At 37.3% G+C, this 21,613-nt stretch overlaps 1 protein-coding gene across 1 annotated transcript; it reads right to left on the reverse strand.

Moving 5' to 3' along the window:
* Positions 1-1,161: 1,161 nt before the first annotated feature.
* zmp:0000000662 (RING finger protein 145) lies at positions 1,162-19,468 on the reverse strand. The gene is made up of 11 exons (XM_038279482.1): positions 19,229-19,468; positions 18,772-19,037; positions 16,261-16,369; positions 15,143-15,234; positions 12,754-12,995; positions 12,200-12,375; positions 11,970-12,110; positions 9,700-9,882; positions 9,442-9,589; positions 5,820-6,176; positions 1,162-2,597 (listed from the first exon to the last, which is right to left on the reverse strand). Exons 2-11 carry the CDS (start codon positions 18,938-18,940, stop codon positions 1,878-1,880), a joined length of 2,337 nt encoding a protein of 778 aa, XP_038135410.1. The 5' UTR covers positions 18,941-19,037; positions 19,229-19,468; the 3' UTR covers positions 1,162-1,877.
* Positions 19,469-21,613: the final 2,145 nt, after the last annotated feature.

The following is a 21,613-nucleotide window of genomic DNA, read 5'->3' on the forward strand; positions in this document are numbered from 1 at the left end:
TTTAAAACCCATTATTAGTATAAATATGGGGTTACATCACTACCAGTAATAAAAACGTATGAATTATTATCTAAATTTGAATGATATAAGTAAAGGATCTGTTTTCTCCTTGTTAACTAAAAGATACATGTGACATCAGATCTTAATCTGTGATAACACAAATGTAGAATTTATAAGTTAGAAAGTTATAAAATTGCTACAATACTATATTTCATATACTTAACAATAGTATAGTCAAGTGTACTTGACTATACTATTGTTTACTTTATTGTTTACTAAAGTATACTTTATGAAACTTAAAAATGTTAGTTAATTTAGGTCGAAAAGTATTACTTTAGTAATACTTCAAGTATGCTAAAAGTATATTGTTAGATATACTTTCTTAACTTATACTTAAGTATTCTTAATAGAATTTTCTTCAAGTATACTACTTTTTGCTAAGGGTGAGATAGAACAGTTTACAAGTAAGCAAAGCAAATTTGAGTTCAAATCACAATGACGTATATACTAATGACACATTTATGAACAGGAATTTCAAATTTACAGGTACAAATGACAAATTTATTTCCCTTGATATGATAGACAAAACTCACTATTCTTTCTAATTTGTATTAAAGGTAATAAAACACTGTTCATTTTTGGTCTACCTTTACAGCTTGTTACATAAGGCCCCTTTGAACTAAATAACAAAATTAGTCATATTTTGGTGTCATTCACCTTCATTTATGAAGTGAGGGATAAAGTGGTAGAGATGTGAAAGTGGGATCTCATGCCTTCTTGTACAACTGTACAATCTACAAAGATATGGCCACCCACCTAAAAATGACAGCACTGGGAAGAAAAAGATAACAGAGGAGTAGCCAAGTGGCCTGTGGTAACTGGAGGAGATAATGAAAACTTTTTTGAAATCTTTCCCCACTATGAAACATGGTGGCGAGTGACAGAGTCACTTTGTGGGGATGCAGTTCAGTTCATCATCATCAGAAACAAGAAGGCAGGTTAGACTTGAGTTGGAAACGTTGAGGGAGCTGAATACAGGGCAATATGGGAAGAAAAAAAAAATCTGGTAGATGATGTAGCTGAAGTTTTCCTTTTTTTTGACTGGACACAAGACAGCACCATTTGCAGCTTTAGCAGCAGTGAGAAGTTTCCACACAAATATAAATGCACACCACCTCACAGGTTTTTATTTGCAAAAAATAATAATAAAAAAAAAATCTAGAAATCATGTCACGTTGTCCTTTCAATCACTAAGATGCCCTTACTTTCAAATGTTCTACACCATAAAACCCCATGAAATAGAAGTAAGCTAAAGGGTACAGGCTAATTCCTGTGATTCTTCTTTATCGGCTGCTGAAATAAAGACATGAAATAAATACATTTGTTGCAGGAGTTTATGACTTTTGCTTCTTTTGCATTAAAATACAATTCCAAGAATTGTTTTAAAATTGGAGATGAACTTGCGGTAAATATTCAAAAAGTCAGATCAAGTAAGTCTCTAAAGTAACTCCTTCATGTTCAGTTTGATGCTAACATTACATCCAGAAAAGAACCAAAATATTACATTATCTTAGATTATGGCTATGATAGCAATATTTAAACAAAATCTGCTCTTTATCATGCTACAAAAGAAGGTAAATTAAAACTGATAAAAGCAAAATAAATAGTAAAGAAAAAACACTGATTCAGGATGATAGTTTTTTTTAAGGTTGGTGATAGTTTTTACTCTGTGTACAGAAATAGGTCCAATACTCAGAGGTGTTGCTTTTCTTTATGTGGACAACATTCAATATAATGCCTGATGGGACATACGATTCTTTTTATACACTGGTTCACAAAAAGAAGGCAGATCGCGCCCTCTTTGGATTTGAAATCCTTCAAGGCACAGATGGAGGACGCTCGGCCGCTGCTGTAGAGGAATCGGCGGTACCTGAGGACGAGGCCTGGGGGACCTGTGGGACAGGTTCACCCTTACTGAGCAAATCTAAATGTGGGCAGAGACGATGATGGCTGTTCACGTGGTCAGCAGAGTCTGATGTTTGCTTACATGATTCATGAGATGTTTGGGGACCACTGCATACAAGCTTTCGATCCTTGAATGGATGAAGGCTGTACCCTGATTCAGAAGTCCTATGGTGATTAGGATGGGGGAGTTCTGCTAAATCAGACACTGATTGGTTCTCATTCTGAGATAAATCTGCCCCGTTCACCTCAACCTGGCTGTGACATTGAGAAGTTCTGTCCAGTTTATTACAGGAGCCAGAGGGATCAACTGGGAGGACACATTTGGATCTGAAAGAGAGGTCTTGGACGGCTTCACCGTCAGGATCAGATCCCTGATCTTGCAGGGCAGGATCAGGATTTCCCTCGATGCTCTGCGCTTCGTTCGCTGCTCCACCCTCGAGATTCTGTTCTGCTTCCTGTGCGTCCCTCTGCGGCGGAGCTGCTCGATCGCCGTCGCTTGGAATCTGACCTGGGGGTGTCGGTCGGACCGTTTGGTGGCACATGGGGCACGTTTCCTGCACGTACAGCCACTTGCGGAGACAGTTGCCATGGAAGAAATGTCCACAGTATGTGATGACAGCTGAGCTCATTTCCTGGAGAGAAACACAAATCTGGTTTAACAACAATCGTTAAGAGCCAGCTGGTTGTTGGCCACAGTAACCAGTGCTTTACAGAAATATAATTTATACACAAATGATTTATCTGTATCAATATTTTTGTAAGCATACAAACAAACAAACAAAAAACTGAAAGCAAGAACTAGAGGAGGTAGAGTCAAGCTGGAAAAACAGGAACAACACGTCTAAAAGTCCACACTGTGTCAAGTATTTTGTTTAAATGCTCGGCTGTGGTTTGTTGACAGAACGGACATGAAGCCAGAGAGGACAGCTTGACATCCAGGCTTCTGGGCTTCTTGTTCTACACAGTGGCTACTTCTGGAGGCAGAATCTGTGGAAAAATTTCAGTTCTTTGTTCACAGGGGATTTTTTTTGCAATCCGACTAGTGGAGCAGCTTGAAGGAGGATCAAACGGTGCAAAAAACTGCGATAAAGTGGAAACATAAAAAAAGATGAATCTGATAAAAGGATTTTTCATAGGCTTTAATCAGAAGTGAACAAAGAAACTGACTTGTTACTGATTTGGTTAGGAGTCGATCAGAGAGGATAATTCATTTTTTTTTAAATAAAATGTGTTTCTATGTGGTAAGAGAACATTGATTCATTGCTGTACCTTACTTTTAATATTCCAATTATCATGTGTGTGTTTTTTAAAGAACTTGTGGTGTTATAGACTGTTATATCAGCCTGCTGATATTTCGGGTCAATATTAGATTTTTTTTTCTTTCTAGTATCGACATCGACCGATACGTTCATGCATTCACCAAATCATTGGTGCATTCAGCAGCCATGCCTCCCTTTATTTTTAGCTCCTTAATGTTCCTTTTTGGTTTATATTAAGAGTTGTGTAACATTAGTTATCATTGTGTCACTTTGGAGGAAGTAGAAAAAAAAAATAGCTTCAACCCCCCCAACAAAATAAAATAAAATAAATTAAAATAAATAAAAATTCAGCAGCACATGTCGGCCTTAAATAAGAAAAAAAGGAAGTTGATCTCTTGGATATCTTATTCTGGGCGGAGTTTATATCTTTTCTTCAGGGGCAGTTTTAACAGGAATCCCATGTCAGGTGAGGATTGTTTGAAACAACAATATCCCCCGAGGTAGAAGTTTATGGAAAAGCAAACAAATCTTGAGTAGTGACCAAAACTAAAACAGCTGGTGAGACAGCCTCCACCATCTATCTTTTTTCCATATCTTTAGAAAATCACACCAAACATTACTGCACCACAATGCATCAGTGAATATTGCAGATTTATGATCTTAAATCAAGAAGTTGTGTATTTTTGAACCACCCCTTTCATCCAATGGCCTGTTTTAGAATCCATGTACCATTACTTTAAACAATAATCTGTTTTCCATGACCAAATTAGTTAACAATTATATCAATAATCATAATGGATCTAATTGTTTCAGCCTACAGGTAGATCATTAATTGGTGGAATTGCACCTTCCTTCCCTCCATTAAAGACATTTAATTCCAGCGCTGTGTGTCACAAGCCCATAACTGACCCCTTACACCTCCACCAGGGACCGTTCTCCCTGCTGTCCTCTGGGAAGAGGCTTTGAAGCATCCGATGCGTGTCCAACAGATTCCTTAACAGTTTCTTCCCCACTGCCATTAGACTGCTGAATGTTTTGTAAAATGGGTAATTCTATTCTATTATATTATATTCATTATATTTTATTATAAAAAAAATGAAATTTTAGAACTGTAAATATAAAGCCATATGTTTATATTATTGTTTTTATGTATCTTTTACTGTTTTCAAAGCTGCAATTAAATATTCTTAACAAAATTTCTGTCTAAATCCAAGTCTTTTGATGGAATATGGACGGGAATGATGATGATAGCACGACTGGGTAATGTTCCACAATGATGCAAATATAGGAGGAGGAATGAAACAGCGCTCTGTGGAAGGCACTCTTTTGGGCTTTTCTGGTTTAAATAACGAGCAAACAGAAAAAAGATTTTAAAAAATGCCAGCCACTCTCACACTGTGGGCAGAGTCTACGAGCAGGTTTTAGGATCAATACCAGCAAACACGTTTTAAAGGTACATAGTCAGCTTATTTGACCATTTTTGTTTTTATACACCAGTAACTCACTCCGGTTACACACGTTTTTCTGAAAGATTATCACACCCTACTGGCGTATTAGTTGTTATTTTGGAGTTTCATGCTATGTTTTTGATCATTCAGTAAGTAAATAAAGCCCTTTGTGTATATTCACGATAACGACGGAAGTACAACATTGCACATGTGTACAGGAGGTAAACAATGAGTTTAAAGAAAAGTTTAAGTTGCAGTGTGAAAACAAGTGCAAAGAAACGGACTGAAACATTGCTAAAGAAGAAGCTAAGGCTGCTGAGGCTTTCAGATGTGGCCAAAGATTTTATAGTCACGAGTACCGGTAAACATCTTTGTTAATGCTGTGATAATAGTAACAGCACTGCTAGCCTCTACAGTCTAAAGTAAAAATTATAAATACAGATTGGTTGGTTCTTACCTTGATGCTGTGTCCCTGTTTGCTTTTGTTATGAACGGTAATTTTCATTTTCATTCATCTTTTGATATAAGCTCCTAAAGTTCAAGTAGATTGGCTTATTTAATTAACATCAGGCAGAGCTACCGCTTTACCATGAGGCATTGCAGGACGCTCAGCTCCTGAGATAGATCAATCATGTTAGATCATGTCTTTGGTAAAATTAGCTTTTTTTTTGTTCAAACAAGGAAATAGAAATTTTGTTTCTAGCTTTGCTTATTTTGATGATGTCTTCATTGAAAATCATTAGATCAGCTGTTTCAGTCTGAAGAAAATATGTCTGCTGGGCAATACGACTACAGTTATCTCAGTGTTTTTTAGCTGCACGGTGTTATATGATATTTATCTAGATACGGTTTTCTTTTTATAAAGTAATGATAAAAAAGGCGTATTTAGATAAAAATTTTGTCCCAAATGTTCTACATCTGACTTTTCAATGTAATGGTACATATATGTCTGTTAAAAAGAAAAAGAAAATCATTTGTTCATGAGTAAATAAGGTTTTAGTCAGATTTCCAGGTGATGCCTCCTTTAAAAAAAAAAAAAAAAAGTCTGTTTGCATCTAAAATGATGTTGAGCTATTTGGAACATCCAGCTAAAAGCACCCAACCTTAAATTGACCGCAGCGATCAGCCTGCGAAATGAGTAACCCACCTGGAAGCAGATGGAGCAAACGTCATTGTGTTGGTCCAGCTGCTCCGCTGTGGCTCTGGGAAGAGAGTTGATCTTTTTAGCTGCTTCCCGTCGGAGCAGGAAGCTCTTCCAGCCAGACTGAGCTCGGAGCCAAACATTGAAATACGAGTGGATGATGATGACAGAGGCGCCCATCCAGCTCCACTCCCCGAACAGAGACTCCCAGGTGCCGTAGGCCACCACGCAGAGCGCCACCAGGAACTCCAGCACCCTGCTGATGGCGTTCACCCAGTAGATCACTTCGTCCAGGCTCTCGATTGGGTCGCTGCGAAACAGCTCCACCATGAAGAGGAAGTAGATCAGCATTGTGCCTGTGACCTAAACAGGAATCATCAACATCATCATTGTTGCTGTTTATGGAAACTCATAATACAGGAAGTCAAGGACCTTCTTAGCAGATGCCCACCCTAAACAAACCTGAGTTATGAGATATGAGTTAATAGTGTGACAATATCAATGGAACTTTAAACAAAAACTTTAAAATGAGGAACCCCCAGGGCCTCTAAAGAACTCAGCAGTCGAACCAACCAGGAGACGATATACATAAGGTTTCTGAGGCAAAAACATTTTGCCATGTTTTTTTTTCTACTGTTGATGAATTCTCTGTCAGTACAGCTATCTAGGAGTTCCTATGGCTTCAGTTTATGATCAATAGCTGCTCCATGGGTGGACAGTGCTCCTAGAACTGGTCCTATCCCCTCTTATGGCCCCTGTACTGAAACATAATATAAAAAAAAAAATACAAATGGTGATATGAGCTGACCAGTGTTTAGTGAAGGAGGCAGTGGAGACAAGCTTTTTAAATCAAAATTCGAAGACAGAGAAAAACGATGAACTGGTATTGCTTATTTTTAGGTTGTTTTAAGGTGACTTTTAAAAATGCTGTTTTAATTTAGCCCTAGAAGGACTGTTTGGTGATCCTTCCTCCAAAATGACCAGCAGTCTCCTTCTCTCCCCACTCCGTCTGCCTGGCAGGCTCTTCTGACCCCCTCTTTCTTCCTCTTCTGCAGGTAGCCTCTAAATCAGGCATCCCCAAAGTCTGTCCTAGAGGGCCGCTGTCCTGCAGGTTTTAGAGGTTGCCTTGCTCCACCACAGCTAATTTTAATTGAAAGCTCATTAACAGGCTTTTGCTCAACTGCAATCATCATAATCAGCTGTGCTAAAGCAGGGAAACCTCTAAAACCTGCAGGACAACGGCCCTCGAGGACCAACTTTGGGCCTTATCTCCCTGCTCTGGTGCGCTGTTTGCCCAGCGGGCTCCTCCCACCTACCGCTGTGGTTCCTTAGCTCCACAGGGCTACATGGCTGGCCCCCTCATCCTATTTATGGTGCTCCCTCTCTGTGTTCTCACACTGATTCCCTGCTGATCTTTCTAAGAATGCAGTCTCCTCTTCCCTCTGTTAACAGGTAATTTGTGTCCCTGTCTTGGGCACTCTGACGGAAACAAACATGGACCAAACACTGGAAAAGGACGCGTGTATGCTCAGAAACAACGACCAGCATTTAAAATCTGTGGTTTTCTATAATGACCTGCCGGTCATGGTAGATCATGTAAAAGTCATTTGATGACTGAGCACTGCTGACAAACTGGTGCAAGTTTAATTGAGGGTCCATGGGGATGAACACACTCGACATGATTTTCCTGAAGAGGGGTAGTGTAGGTAAGGTCTATTTTAGTCAGATTTCACAGCAACACAGCAGTAATTTTATGGGTCTGACACAAAGAGAGACCCGGTTACAAAGTAAAACACATCTGGTTTGGTTTAAGTTTCAAAATAAAATCTGTCAATCACAAGAGAAAAGAATCAGGTTTTCCCTGTTCAGGGCTAGAATAATTAGATCTGTTATTTCAATCACACAGAGCGCAGGAAGGGCAGACTGGGACGTACAAAAATCAAAACATTTCAACAAACAGAATACTTCCCTAGAAATAAGCTGAAATGCTAATCGTCTCTGGACCTCTAAATATAAAAACATGAGGCTTGTCATGAAGTGAGACTTTGCTTTGTAGCGCTGGATGTTTTACCTTTGAGGAAAACTGGAAGAGAGGTGAAAAAATAACAAAAAAAATGCACAGATGGGGATATGCATAGCAAAAAACTCTCTGTACGCACTGCAGTCATTGTGACATGGAAAAAAAAAATGTTGCTTCAAAGATTAAATAGTCATAACCAGCTTTACCTGGGCTTTAAGGTATATAGGACGATCTTTTATTTCTGGGTGGATCATCTAAATACGTGGTTCTCCTAACTGTCAATCATTCTGGTGATACGTTTACGTAAGGCTTTAAGAGAAAAAGCGTCTACGAAGTGTATGAGAAATAAAGAACGGCCTCAGAAGAAGCAGATATATCCTAGAATGCTTTGCGCTGGGAGTTCTCTCGCAAAGCATTATGAAATTTGCCGTCAAAGCAGCCCGCTGTCACCATAGGATGTCGCTACCTGACAGCGGTGACAAAGAACATAGATGGCACAGGCACAGTGCGATGGAGGAGGAGTTACGTGACCAAGGGAGCAAAAAGCAGTGATCATTTTTCTGAACGGTAGGTTAACTGAGTTTGCTATAAAGTCCCCGCTCTATATAGTGCTTGAGGGTTTGAGGGGTTAGAGCAGACATTTGGACACAGTAAGCTTGTATGCAACTTAGCAAGTTACTTACTTAGAAAGTAGCAAGCAACTTATTAAACAGAGCCTGCACAAGGAGAAATGGGTTCGTGAATGCTCTCGCACAAGCACAATTTTTTTTTTTATGTGGAGAGTGCGGGTCTTTCAAAGAATATCAATGAATGACTTTAATATAATTCTTATTTCAAATGCAACTAGAAATAATACAACGGAAAAAAATTACCCAACATTAATCTATGATATGCTGAAGCATGATGTTATAACTTAAAAGGTATTGTGGAGGCTTTTCGCGATTGTTTTAAAAGACCCGCCCTCTCCACTTTAAAAAATGCGCCTTCCATGAGGCCAATGAGAAGTCATATTAAATGTTACAAAAGCAATATGGTCGGGTTCTGTCCTCCTCTAACACTCTTGGCTTAACATTCTGATTTTCATAGTATTTCACTGAGTGCCCTATAAAAGGTTAAAATGGTTAGTGCTCAGAGATTGGCTGCATTTCTATATATAAAACTTGGAAGTATATGCCTCGTGCCCAGTAGGTATTTGGAAAATGTGAAACGGCTGGTTGGAAGGTTCATAATGTTGGGCCCCTGCCAAAGAAAGCAAAAGAAACAAGGTGATAGGGGAACATTAGAGTGCAACCTACTCATGATAACCACTAATACCTAGAAAGACATGGACTTTGCCTCCAGGCCAGCTTTACCTTTGTAAGGATCACAGAAATGTGATTTACCTGACAGAGGATACACTTATAGGAACATTTCTGAACGGTATGAAGCAACATTAAATAGAAGTTATAGGGTTAGGGTTACAGGACACAAAAAGATAAGAAAATATCTACTTTTCCCCTCTATATCAAAAAAGAAAAAGTTGTGTTGCAGTTTAAATAATCACAATTATTTAGAGCAATGTTGCTTAATTAATTTTGTTCAATATGGCAGAAAATACAGCATCCTGACCTGAAGGGAGGTTAGCATGCAGCTGGACACCAGTATAAGAAGCCAGAAGTCCATGTGGAAGAACTGGGAGATTTTATAAGCCATAAACACGGGGAAAATCAGCAGAAGCAGACACATGCTGAGGCCACGAAAGTGTTTCCACAAACTCCTAAAAGTAAAGAACAAACAGAGAGAAAAAACCTGAGGCTGTAAAAAACATTTAGCTCTGACTGGTTTGAGTTTTGACTAAAGGAAACAGATGGGCTGTGCTGCTGGTACCTGTTGCGTGACGCGCCCAGGGCTAGAATAATTGGATCTGTTATTTCAATCATCGACTGCAAGGTTGATGTCAACACAATGAAGAGGATGATGCTAAGGAGGAAGGTGCGCTGCAGCGCCTGCATGTCTAACAGGCCTGTCTGAAGGGCCAGCAGGAGAAGAGTGACTCCCTCTGTTACACCTCTGAGAAAAAAAAAACACAAGGAGAAGTTAAAGAAACGTGAACTAAAGGTTAAAAAAACTTTCTCATAAAAAAAAAAAAAAAGCAACCTGAAATGAGGAAAAGAAAATTTAACAAAAAAAGGTTAAATATACTGGCCTGCCTCTCTGTTAGAAAGCTCATAGAAACCCTTTGCTTCTATCTGCTTCAGTTAAAAGTTTATTTAACTTTTTGGTGAATAAGAAATGGGTCAGTTATTCTCATACCTAATGAGTATTGTTCACCATTTTGAAAATATCACTTGATCAAGCATTTTCCATCATTGCACAACAATAAATAAGTAATAAAAGTATGTTTGAATAAGGTTGATAGTGTATCTGGTTAATATCTGTATTGTAAATGGAAAAGTTGTATCGTGTCCCCCCTAGTTTGTTATATTTTCACAGTTTTTTGTGAAACATTTGTTATCAAGCTATTTTACAGCTTATTTTAAATCTTAGGTTTTAAAAAAATGTGATTAATTAGATTTAAAAAATAAAAAAAGTAAAATCTGAGATTAGATTTTTAAGCCATATTGCCCTGTTCTACCATTAGCATCTATTTAGCATTGCCGGTTACTGCGGACCTGTCTGTTCTAAAGTAAACAGTACCTTCCCTACTGATCAGTTTCTGCAGGATAAAAAACCAAGCCAAAATGCCACTACAAGCAAAACTTCTCTTTCACAGGGTTTCTGATTGTTTTTTCTTCATTTATTTAATTATTTTTTATCTTAAAGCTATTAAACTGGAATAAATAAGTAGCAGAGAACAAGTTGGAAATGGCCAGGAGACTTAACCAAAGCGCTTTACACTACATTCAGTCATTCAGCCGGTCATGGACACACTAACGGCACGGGCCACATATGTTGCACTGTTTGAACACAGAGGGAAATATATCAGAATCTAACAGCGGTCAGCATAAGTAGATGCATCTGAAATGAGCCATCACAGAAGACCAACTCCAATAGCTTAAACTATTTTTTTTTTATAATTAGCATACTGAGCTGATAACTTGGAGTGGATTTTAAAGATGGGACAAAAAGTTAGTTATTTAGAGACATGCATCTTTAATTTCTTTCACAGTGAGGACTGGAGAGTCATAGTTAATAAACATTTTTATCAGATCTTTTAGCCTAATCTTAGAATGCGCCTTAGCAACCCAATGCTTTGGCTGCAGCGACAAAACCAGTGACATCACACCGGGTGATCAGTTCTCATCTGACAGGAGCTAAAGGTATCGTGTTCTGGTTTAATTGACGCATTTTTGGTGTTATCAATAATAATAATAGCAATCTGATGCGCTGATGGCAGTGGGCTCTTTGAGTGATGTAAAAAAAAAAAGCCTAAACATTTTCCTCATAGGCACCAACATATGGGGCAGCAATTTGCAGGGCTTTTTTCGTTCACTGGGTTTTGTTTGCCATCTGTTAAAATATGCTCTTTTGATGAAGATTCATAAGTATATTTGTCGCTATCCCTATCCATTTCAGTTTTTTATATCCGCCATGTTTGCCTGCCAATCTAAATGAGTGATGTCACTGGCTTTGGTATGGATAGAAAAACTGACATATTTACATCATACTTATATCCTGCTTTGTAGTCCGATCATTGCTTTCATGCAAAGTCACTAAACTCACCAAAAACAGAGGAGAAATTCACTAGATTCATCTGTGGCCCATTTTTAAAAAAAGAAGTTGCTAGAGGTGTCTGAAAAGTCCCTAAATAAAGCAACAAAACCATTAAGTTGGACACACAGGTCTGTTTCTACGTTTCCTTCACTACTGAGAGACGTCATTAATGATGGGAGAGAACTTTTAATTGACGTTTCATCCCATCTTTAATATTCAAGCTGCTGAGGAGGGAGATGGGTCAACACTTCTTTGGTTGAAGAAAACTGGCAAATCTTTTTAGGCCGCTGCTGTGTTTTAAATATTACCAATTTAGTGTAGTTGCAAATTAATCCTCTTGCAAGGTCCAGTCCAAATGCAGTTTTTATATCAAATTGTGTTATTTCTTATGAATTAAAAGCATAGAACAGTGAAGCAAAAGCAAGCTGCTGACAGCATCTCACCTGTGCATGACGTTCTCATTCTGAACGGCTGCATAACCTCCCAGGTAAAATTTGCACAGGTTGAGAAGTCCGAGGGCCAGATAGGACACCACGAAGGTGAGACCCAGAAGAGAGTATGGTGTGGAACAGCATTCCGACACGCTGCAGGGTTGGTTTTCGGCAAACGCAGAAAAAAAAAATAACTGTAATGGCAATGAACGCATAAGAGAACTCAGGCAGATCAAAGTTACCTAGTGAGCAAGAAGAACAGGATTCCCTGATAAGATGAGGAGGCGCTGGCTGACGTGGCATCTGAGTACAGCTGGACGGCAAACAGAACAAACCAGAAGACGATGAAGAGAGCTGGAACAGCAAACTGATTCCACAGAGAGATTCCTAAAGCCAGCAGTCTGTAGAGCTCAATCACCTATGGGACAGGAGACCTGATGTGATGAGGGGTGTAAAAAAGTTTGAAAAGCTGAAAAGCTGTTGGCTGAATTTAATAAACACAACAATCATTAAGAGTCTGTGTCATTTTTATAAGCATTTTATTGGGAAAACACAATCCTGAGTAAGTTCTAATGGGTAAAATTTCATGGGAAAGCACAAAGTAGCCCATTCTGATGATGACTTTCTGTTGGTCTCAATAATTTCCCCAAAAATACATTAAACCTTCAAGTTATAACATGACCGACTCTACGAACGTTAAACAAGCCTAAATCTTTTTTTTTCTCTTCCATGCTGCTGTGAACCTACAGACATTGAGATGATAACGGTTCACACCACAGGTTCAGGGTGTTATTACCTCCAGCTGAAGCAGCTCTGAATAGGCGGCCCTTGCGAGGCGATATGGCACAAAAAGGTTGCAGAGGAGGAACAGGACGATCCCTGCAGCGCTCAGACCCATGGATAAAGTGTTGACCGTCAGCAGGGTGGAGTTAGGGACACTGCAGAGTTTGGCCAGCAGGGGGAGCATGTGAGCAGAGAATAACCACACCTTTCTGGTTTTCATCAGGAAGGCACAAAGCGTGCTGAGAATGATCTGACCTGCAACAGCAGAAGACAGAAAGATTAAATTATCTTTTATTTTGATTTAAACTTAATATCACTAACACAGAGTTTCTTTCAAAACCCATAATGAAAGATTTTCTATATTTATTTTGCAAAAAAAAGAGGGATAGTTTGACAAAAAAAGAAATAAGAAGTTTCAGAAGCATCAAAATCTGACAAGAGACTGAAAGAGGAAGTTTGTTTTCTGAAATTTCACAATCATGAAGTTTTCTCCGCCCTCCTTTCAATTTGCTATTAAACAGGCAAATCTTATTAACACTTCAACAAACTACAATGAAATCTCATTCAAACATTTTTATTTCATTCAAATGCATTTAAAAATGTTTAAAATTACAATGTTTATTTTAAACTAATAAATATTTTAAAAATAAATATTTGTTTTTATTAATTACTCAGCAAATTGAAAGCTCTAAAACAAAATAAATTGTTAAGACAATGAGACAAGAAGAACATAACAAATAAAAAATAAACTTGAACATAAGGAAAATTAATTGTTGATCCTTTTATTGAAAACACTGACATTATGATTTAGCCATTTAAATGCGGAACAGCAACTAACTACTCCTATTGATGTCATTTCAAAGACTTCTGTTGTGGATTGAAAAGAAGATTCTTTTTAAATACTTTAAATTTTTTTTTTTAGCACTTCTCCCTTAAGATCTTTGTGTAGTATCTGCTGCTGTTTTATATCATAGCAGGAGAGTTTTGTGAGGATTTATACCATTTATTCTGGCCTATGCCTCTCCTCATGCTGTAAAAATTCACTGCATCGCCTCAAGCTTTGCTTCAAGCAGAAGGATATTAAATAAAATGCCTGAGTTCCGGACCCATAAAAACTACCAGCTTTCAGTGATTTTGCTTTATATAATATATTTAGTAGCTTAAATGGTTCCTGTTTGTTATATCTTATAAATAAGTGAAAGAATATATCAAAAAACTGTTTTATTTATCTAGTCAGTTTAAATGCTAACCTGGCATAAGCTAGATTGATACCATATGGAATTCAAATTGAACTACAAACTTAAAAGCCTCCTGTAGAAAGGGAGGGAAATTCAGTGTAATTATTAGAGCCGATTGGGTACCTGCCTCACATGTCGAGCTTTGAGCCAATCACAGCAGCAATAGCAGCTTGTTTTGTTTCATAACTAGCAGAGTTAAATGAAGAATCAAAGTCTTACAAAATCTGGGAGAGTGCAAGCACCTACAGGATTCACTAAGGCAAAAAACACATCCTTTTGCTCGTTTTTCAAAAAGCAACAGTGGGTATATTCAGCTAAAACTAGTGCAGCCATTTTTGTTTTAGTTTAGACATCATACACATCACTGAATTTCATTGGTTCAAAACATTTCTGTATCGTAGCTGATATATCTGCTGCTCCTGGCAAGAATTAGTTTTGGGAATTTACAAATTAACAATTTGCAACAATTATCTTTCTTGTAAGATAATCTAAATTCAAATTGCACAAAAAATAAACTATTTTATATACTACCATTTTTTAACTCTGGATTTTGTAAAAAAAAAAAAAAAAAAATTACAAAGTTAGCCTTTCTCGTTATAGAAAAATCCTCTTGATAGGAAAGAAAACTAGTTTTTAACAAAATAACTGCTTGTTGGTTAATTGTCAGTGGATCGATAAAAATCAGTTAACTTTAGATTATTTCATTAATTAATAACATCCCTAAAGAGAAACCTTCAGTCTTGGTAAAACTATACTCATGCTGAGGAACAGAGTAGGGAACTTCATGGTTTGTTTTTATGCTGATGCCATAGGCAAACAAAGCAATGTTTTAATCATTTAGGAAACAAGATTTTTTTTTTCTTTTTTACAAAACACGCTGTGTACATAGTCTTTTTCTCTTTCAGAAAGCATCTTTAATTTCCAATCAGAAAACAACTACCTGGTTCAATGAAAATAACTTTAGATCTTAATCCTAAAGGAGCACAAATAACTGTCGCTGAAGCTTCTGGAAACAAATTGAGAAAATAACCGATTCACAACACAAACAAAACAACGTATTTAGAATCTCCATTTCACGCCTTCGGTCATTTGAGACTGGATGAAATCTGATCTTCATAAAGCTAATGGTTGTGCATCTGGAACTAATCTGGCTGACATACTCACTGGTCATGGCAGAGACAAATCTATTGAAGGCCAGGGAGTTAAGATAGACCGCTCCTTCATATCCAACCTGCACTTCCTCACGAACATAATCCCTTAAAAAGAAAACAGTGAGGTTTTCAATCACATGTACAAAATGTTGTGATCCAAAAATAATAGGATTAAATAAAAGCATTTTCCTCTGATATTATCATTAAGTTTTAGATGGAAAATTTCCCAAACAAGCTATGCTCCTTTTTAGGTTCTTGAATTGACGGTGCATTGCCATCACATACTGTATATTTGCTCAATTATTCCAATCATAATTAGAGCTTAAAATAAATCTAAATACCAGAAAATGTTAAAATTTACTTTTTTTTGAAAAACCATCCCTGCTGGCTTCTTGTCTGTCTTTCTGTGAAGCTGCTCATTAGTAAATTAAGCTAAGTGGTAGCTACAGCGCTCTGTGCTGCCCTCTGTAATGAGGGAAATGTAGACAGTCCAGTGCTGCCAACTTGGTGAATTTTTTTGCTTTATTCGTGGACTTTTCAGAGCTCTCAGACAACTTCTTTAAAAAGAAGTGATCACAGACAATCTAGTGACTTTTCCCTGTGTTTTTGGTGAGTTTAGTGGCTTTGCAATAATGCGGCAATCGTTCCACAATTACGCTCTGAAGTCAGCAGCGAGAGCTAGGAAGAGTCTCTCCCTATTTCTCTAAGCGCTGACTAAGAGCAAAGAGAGCAGATGCAAATGAATAACATATCAACAAAGCTGCCAATGATTCCACTCTGGATTACAAAGCAGGAAATAAATACTAGTCTAAATTTAGTTTTTTTTTTTTTTTCTGAAATTGTCACACTAAAATAATGACCTGATTACGATAAGAATTTGTTTATAAAGTAACACTAACGTTTGTTGCATTTCAGCAATATTATAAAGACAGTGTAGTTACTTAAAAAGATTCCTAGAGAAACTCAATTATGGTCTAAAGACATCCAGTTATATCTTAGTCAAAATATGACCTTCTTCACCCTAGGATAAAAACTGTCTGACAATTCTAAGCTCTTTTATAATAATCAGCTTAATTTCAGATTTTTATTTTTATTGGTATTTTTGAAAGATAAGAAAAAAAAAAAACTCACTTGGAAACCTGATGCCCCATGTACAGAAGGAGGGCGACGAGGACATTAAGGTAGAGCGTAACAATGTGTCTCAGTGGCAGGATTAATACGACCAGGTTGATCAGGTGAGCTGAGGAACAAAGCAGAACAGCATTAAAAAGGTAAAGTCTTTTAGATTCACCGAAATCATAAAGAGTAAAGAGGAGGAAGGTCAAGATGCTGTCTTTAGATTAAGCAACAAGAAATATGAGTCCCACTTTAGAGAATTTTATGAGGATTTTAGGTAATACACCAATATTTACCTGAATGTAGAGTAGAGGAAAAATATATGGCTTTTTATTTTATTTTCACAATTCAAATGCTATAAATCAGTTGTAATCATTCCCTGTTGTTGTTAAACCTCTAAATAAAATCAAAGGTAACCAACTGCTTAGACCAGGGGTCACCAATTAAAAATCAGCAGAGTCCGAATAAAGAAAATCATCAACCAGTAAAGGTCCAGAGACATTTTTAATCATAATCTGTTACTTTAAACAGCATTTAACACTGACATAAAATGAGGCGTTTATGCATTCATGCATTCACTGACTTTTTAAATAAAAAAATATTTAAAAAAAAGATAATTTTTCCATTTTAAAATCTAAAGTGCTTATTTAAGTAGAGAACAACAATCATTCAGTTCAATATCTAGACAATTTCCTGATTCACATATTTTATAAATTCACCTGCAGGCTGCTCTGCAAAGATTTAAACCTGGGTGTGATTAGCGACAAAGCCATTCTCCAACCCATATCAAGGTGCTCATTTTGAGCCTGGCTCGATGTTTATTTTTTTATAATGTTTATCGTGGAAAATCCTGCTTCACAGCAGTATGGAGCCAAACATACTCAAAATGTGCAGGGTCATCTTTGAGCACGCCATTTCAATTTTCTTTCACCAGTTCACCGCAGTTATTCCAGCAGTCCCCGCTTTCTTTCACTTTTTCTAATCGCATTCTCCTTCTTTCCCATCTCCTTCTTGCCCGGCTTGCCACAGGTTTTCCTGCTATGTCTAAAAGTAGCATCACGTGCAGCCGGGTCCCGGAGGGCTTTACCGTACAAACAGGAGAAGTGTCGCAAATGAAATTAGACACAGCGGACGGACAACATGCGGTAAATATAAATGTTTGAAATCAGGTTGGGTCCGGATTAGCCAGCAGGTGGGTCTGGGTCTGGACCGCGGCCCGCTAATCTGTGACCTCTGGCTTAGACGGTTGATTAAAGGATTTTTAAAAGACTCAGACGTTTTTAAGAGAGTATTATTAGTGGATACATAGCTTCAGGAGTTCTGAGGAATGCAGCAGTCAGGTCAGGGAGAAAACTCTGGAGAAGTTTGAAGCAGAGATATATTATAAGACTTCCTAATCTTATAAGGGTTTAATTAATCATAAAACCACAAAGCTTCCAATAGATGGCCGTCCGCCAGCAGCCATGATAACTTTGGGGAAGCTGCATAGAATGACAGTAACAGGCCCCACTAATCTGGCCTTTTCATAATAAAACACCCTTGCTTAAAGTTACAATCATTTTTATTTTCTCACAGTCTGACATATTAGTGTAAAACATTTTCTGTATAAGGTGAGAAATTCTACAATCAATAAAACAGTCTTTAAAGTTGTGCAATTTAGCTGTATTTTTCCACAAACTTTCCACAACACCCCGCTGTAATTTTCCTCCAGACAGAACTGCTGTAAATATATGAAGTTTATAGAGCGACAAAGTCACACATAAACTTTCTTGTCCTTAAGCTACTTTAACACTTATTCTGTGCTTAGGGCAATAAATTTGGAAGATCTGTTTTTGCTTAACCTTTAGTTTTCTAGTCTAGTCTAATGTGTTGCTCCAGATTTTTCACCGAAATGTTCCTCATTTCGGATGCCACATTTTTTCTCCCTGAAATGCAACAAACTCCCGTGCAGCAAAATCAACACATGAATAAGGGGTATGTACAAACTTTGTATACAAAAAGACTGAAAAAAGAAAGGCCTTTGATGAAGTGAGTGTTTATCTGATCTTTTCAAATTGATTTAGCTATGGTACAAATGTGGAAACTGAAACTGTGTGTGGCACAAAACTAACAATACAGAACAACCTGAGAATATAATCACATTGAAATGTGGATGCTGGGCGGAAGCTGTTAAGTAGGGAGCTATATCCAGGGCATTAAGAGGACGAAATAACTGATTCAGGCTACAACAGATTTAAGATGGAGGTTTAGGGTTATCATTCAAGAAGACAACCCTAAATATGCAGGATTAGGTAGGTAGACAGGGGTAGAAGAAAAAAAAAGGTAGATCATTGTATAGACCCTCTCTACCCTATTTCACTGAGCTTGCAATATCTGCAAAAATAAGACAAAATAAAACATTGTCCAGAGAGGGGAAGATAAAAGAGACAACAGAATTGTACATTAGATGCAGCAAATAGTGGTTAATTAAAAATATATAAATATTTCCAAGTATATTGACGTCTGAGTAAAGGATCAGTCACTCACCCAGATAGAACATGTTCCAGATGACATACTTGTATTTGAAGAGCATGTCCTCATTTTTAGCCTTGAGATTTTCAGTCAATCCCTCGATGTCACATTTATACAGCAGGTCCAGAAGCAGAATGCTGGGCACCCTGAGGGCTATGTTCGCCACTTCATCCAATCGAGCCATTTTGGCTGTAACCAAGTTTTTGGCCACACTGGAGCCCGTTTGTCACATACTTGTCTGGATCAGGTTTAGGTTCTCATCGTTTCAAAACTCTTTTCCTCTAAAACAACAAACAAAACAAAACATAATTTAAGCTAGGAGAGGAAGGAAAGACTCAATATGTGCAGATTGGTACACTAATTCTAAAGTTATACTAAAAGCTTTATTTGTTTAAAGTGTTGGAGCTCCTGGGTTGGTGCTAAAGCGGATGGATGTGGTGAAGTAGCTAAAAGTAGCGGTTAGTTTACTTACTTCTCGCACTGGCAGACTTCCCACACGAACAGCCATTTGCTAACCGAAGCAAACTCCAAGCGGTCAGCTTTCACAGCAACCATACTTTCACAGCCCTGCACGGCTGCTTATTCTCTAACTTGGTCTTCTAAAGCACTTTAGTCACAGCTGTCAGAGAAACCAATACAATTACGCTGCAAAAAAGCAGGCGACGTGAAGATGAGTGGAGTGGCTTCATATGCAGTGTGTTATGATTCAGTGCGCATGCGCGGCCGCTGTCAGCAGTACACGTCACTTTGAAAAAGAGCCAAACGGGTATTTTACATTTCAAAATAAAAGCTCCGGCCTCATAACAATTTCCGCTTCAAGAAGAGAGAAACAGCTTTGTTTTATACTATACTGCAAATACTGCAAGCTGTCTTTTTTAGAAGAGCCAAGGGGTGACGTGTCTACCGAAAAGGATTAGGGCCACCGAAAAAAAAAAAAAGTTAGTTATTTTTTATTATTTGGGAAAAAAGTCAGAGCTCTGAAATTAAAGTCATAATTCTGAGATTAGAGTCATAATTCTGAGAAAAAAGTAATAATTCTTAGAAAATAAGTCAGAATTCTGAGAAAAAATGTCAGAATTCTGAGGAAAAAAGTCTGAATTCTGAGGAAAAAAGTCGGAATTCTGAGAAAAAGGTCGGAATTCTGAGATTAAAGTCAGAATTCTGAGAAAAAAGTGAGAATTCTGAGATTAAAGTCAGAATTCTGAGAAAAAAGTGAGAATTCTGAGATTAAAGTCAGAATTCTGAGAAAAAAGTCAGAATTTGAGATTAAAGTCAGAATTCTGAGATTAAAGTCAGGATTCTGAGACAAAAGTCAGAATTCTGAGATTAAGGTCAGAAGCCTGAGAAAAAGTCAGAATTCTGAGAAAAGAAGTTAGAATTCTGAGAAAAAAGTCAGAATTCTGAGGAAAAAAGTCGGAATTCTGAGGAAAAAAGTCGGAATTCTGAGAAAAAGGTCGAAATTCTGAGATTAAAGTCAGAATTCTGAGATTAAAGTCAGGATTCTGAGTCAAAAGTCAGAGTTCTGAGATTAAAGTCAGAATTCTGAGATTAGAGTCAGAATTCTGAGAAAAAAGTCAGAATTCTGACTTTCTTACCATATTAAGAAATCAGTTAACTTTTTTTCAATTTTTTTCAGTGGCTCTAATCCTCTTCTGTACGTCTGTTTGACTGATATTGTAAGAAATTGAATACAAGTTTAAGTAAAATAATTACCATAATGTGTATCATGGGTTGTTAAATTATTCATGCCCTTGAATTTAAAAAAAAAATCTACCTCAAACTTCAATACTTTTTTATGTTAGTGGTTGTTTTCACGACAAACACATATTGTCATATAACTACAAAGTGTTTTTAATTTTGTATGTGGTATTATTTTGTTTTTAAATATAAATCTGATAAGTATGGCATATGTCTTTAATAACGTATCACTAAATAAAATCTGCATTAACAGTAAGTTACCTTAAACAAAAGTTGAAGGCAAATTGTTGAACAAACAGAATAATGAAATCCAAAACAAATAGACACATGGTAAGGTAAAAGATCTTTTTTTGTGAAAAGTTTGAAGCAAGGTTAGATTATAGAACAATTCCCCCAACTTTTGAAATTCCATGGAGCATGTCTCAGTCAGAAAATGGAAAGAGTTTTGTGCAACTGGGAAACTACCAAGATATTGCAATACACCTTAAGTTGACGGGGCTATGGAGAGCCAGAACCAAAAACAACAGGTAAAAGCTTTGTTTTAACCCTGAAGGAGCCGCAGAGAGCAGCAGAGGTTAGGAAGGGATTTTTCTCAACAGGAAAATTATTGGTTAAAACATCCATGAATTAACATTTCGTTGAAGAGTGGTTCAAACAAAGAGCAAGGTTTAAGAAGGCTATAAAAATATTATTCATGCAGAGAGAGTCATGCAGAGAAAGGATGCAATTAGGAAAGTTTTATTGACCTGAATGAATAAGTTCTTTGGAGCTCAGACCCCGGCAAAAGACTTAATGCAGTGAATCGACATTCGCTTGTATGAAAGCCCTATGAAAATGATTATTTTCCCCCCGTGGCACAGACACTGCTGGTGCTGATAAGAGTCTTTTAGATTGAGTTTTCACTTTAGACTCATACAATTGGCAAGTTGACATAAGCCTAAAGGCTACAAGTGAACTGGTTATATTAGACCAAAATGTTACTGTTTGGATAGATTTAGTTACTTCAGATTAATGAGCCTAGTTAACGGGGAAATCTGTAAATAATAACAATAGTTGAAAAAAACATTAAAACTAAAAAAAAATAATAATAATTTAACTAGGGTTTCGATTCACCTTCCAGCAGAAAAACTGCATTAAATTTACAACTAAAGTTACAAAG

The sequence above is a fragment of the Cyprinodon tularosa genome, unplaced genomic scaffold (genome assembly GCF_016077235.1).
Source record: "Cyprinodon tularosa strain WSP-4 unplaced genomic scaffold, ASM1607723v1 ctg150, whole genome shotgun sequence".
NCBI classification, from domain to species: Eukaryota; Metazoa; Chordata; class Actinopteri; order Cyprinodontiformes; family Cyprinodontidae; genus Cyprinodon; species Cyprinodon tularosa.

Coding starts and splice junctions, on each gene's coding strand:
- zmp:0000000662 (XM_038279482.1), bottom strand. CDS start 18,940: ATGGCTCGATTGGATGAAGTGGCGAACATAGCCCTCAGGGTGCCCAGC. Junction 16,370..18,771: donor CTGGAACATGTTCTATCTGG/GTGAGTGACTGA, acceptor TTTGTTCCTCAG/CTCACCTGATCAACCTGGTC. Junction 15,235..16,260: donor ATGGGGCATCAGGTTTCCAA/GTGAGTTTTTTT, acceptor TTTCTTTTTAAG/GGATTATGTTCGTGAGGAAG.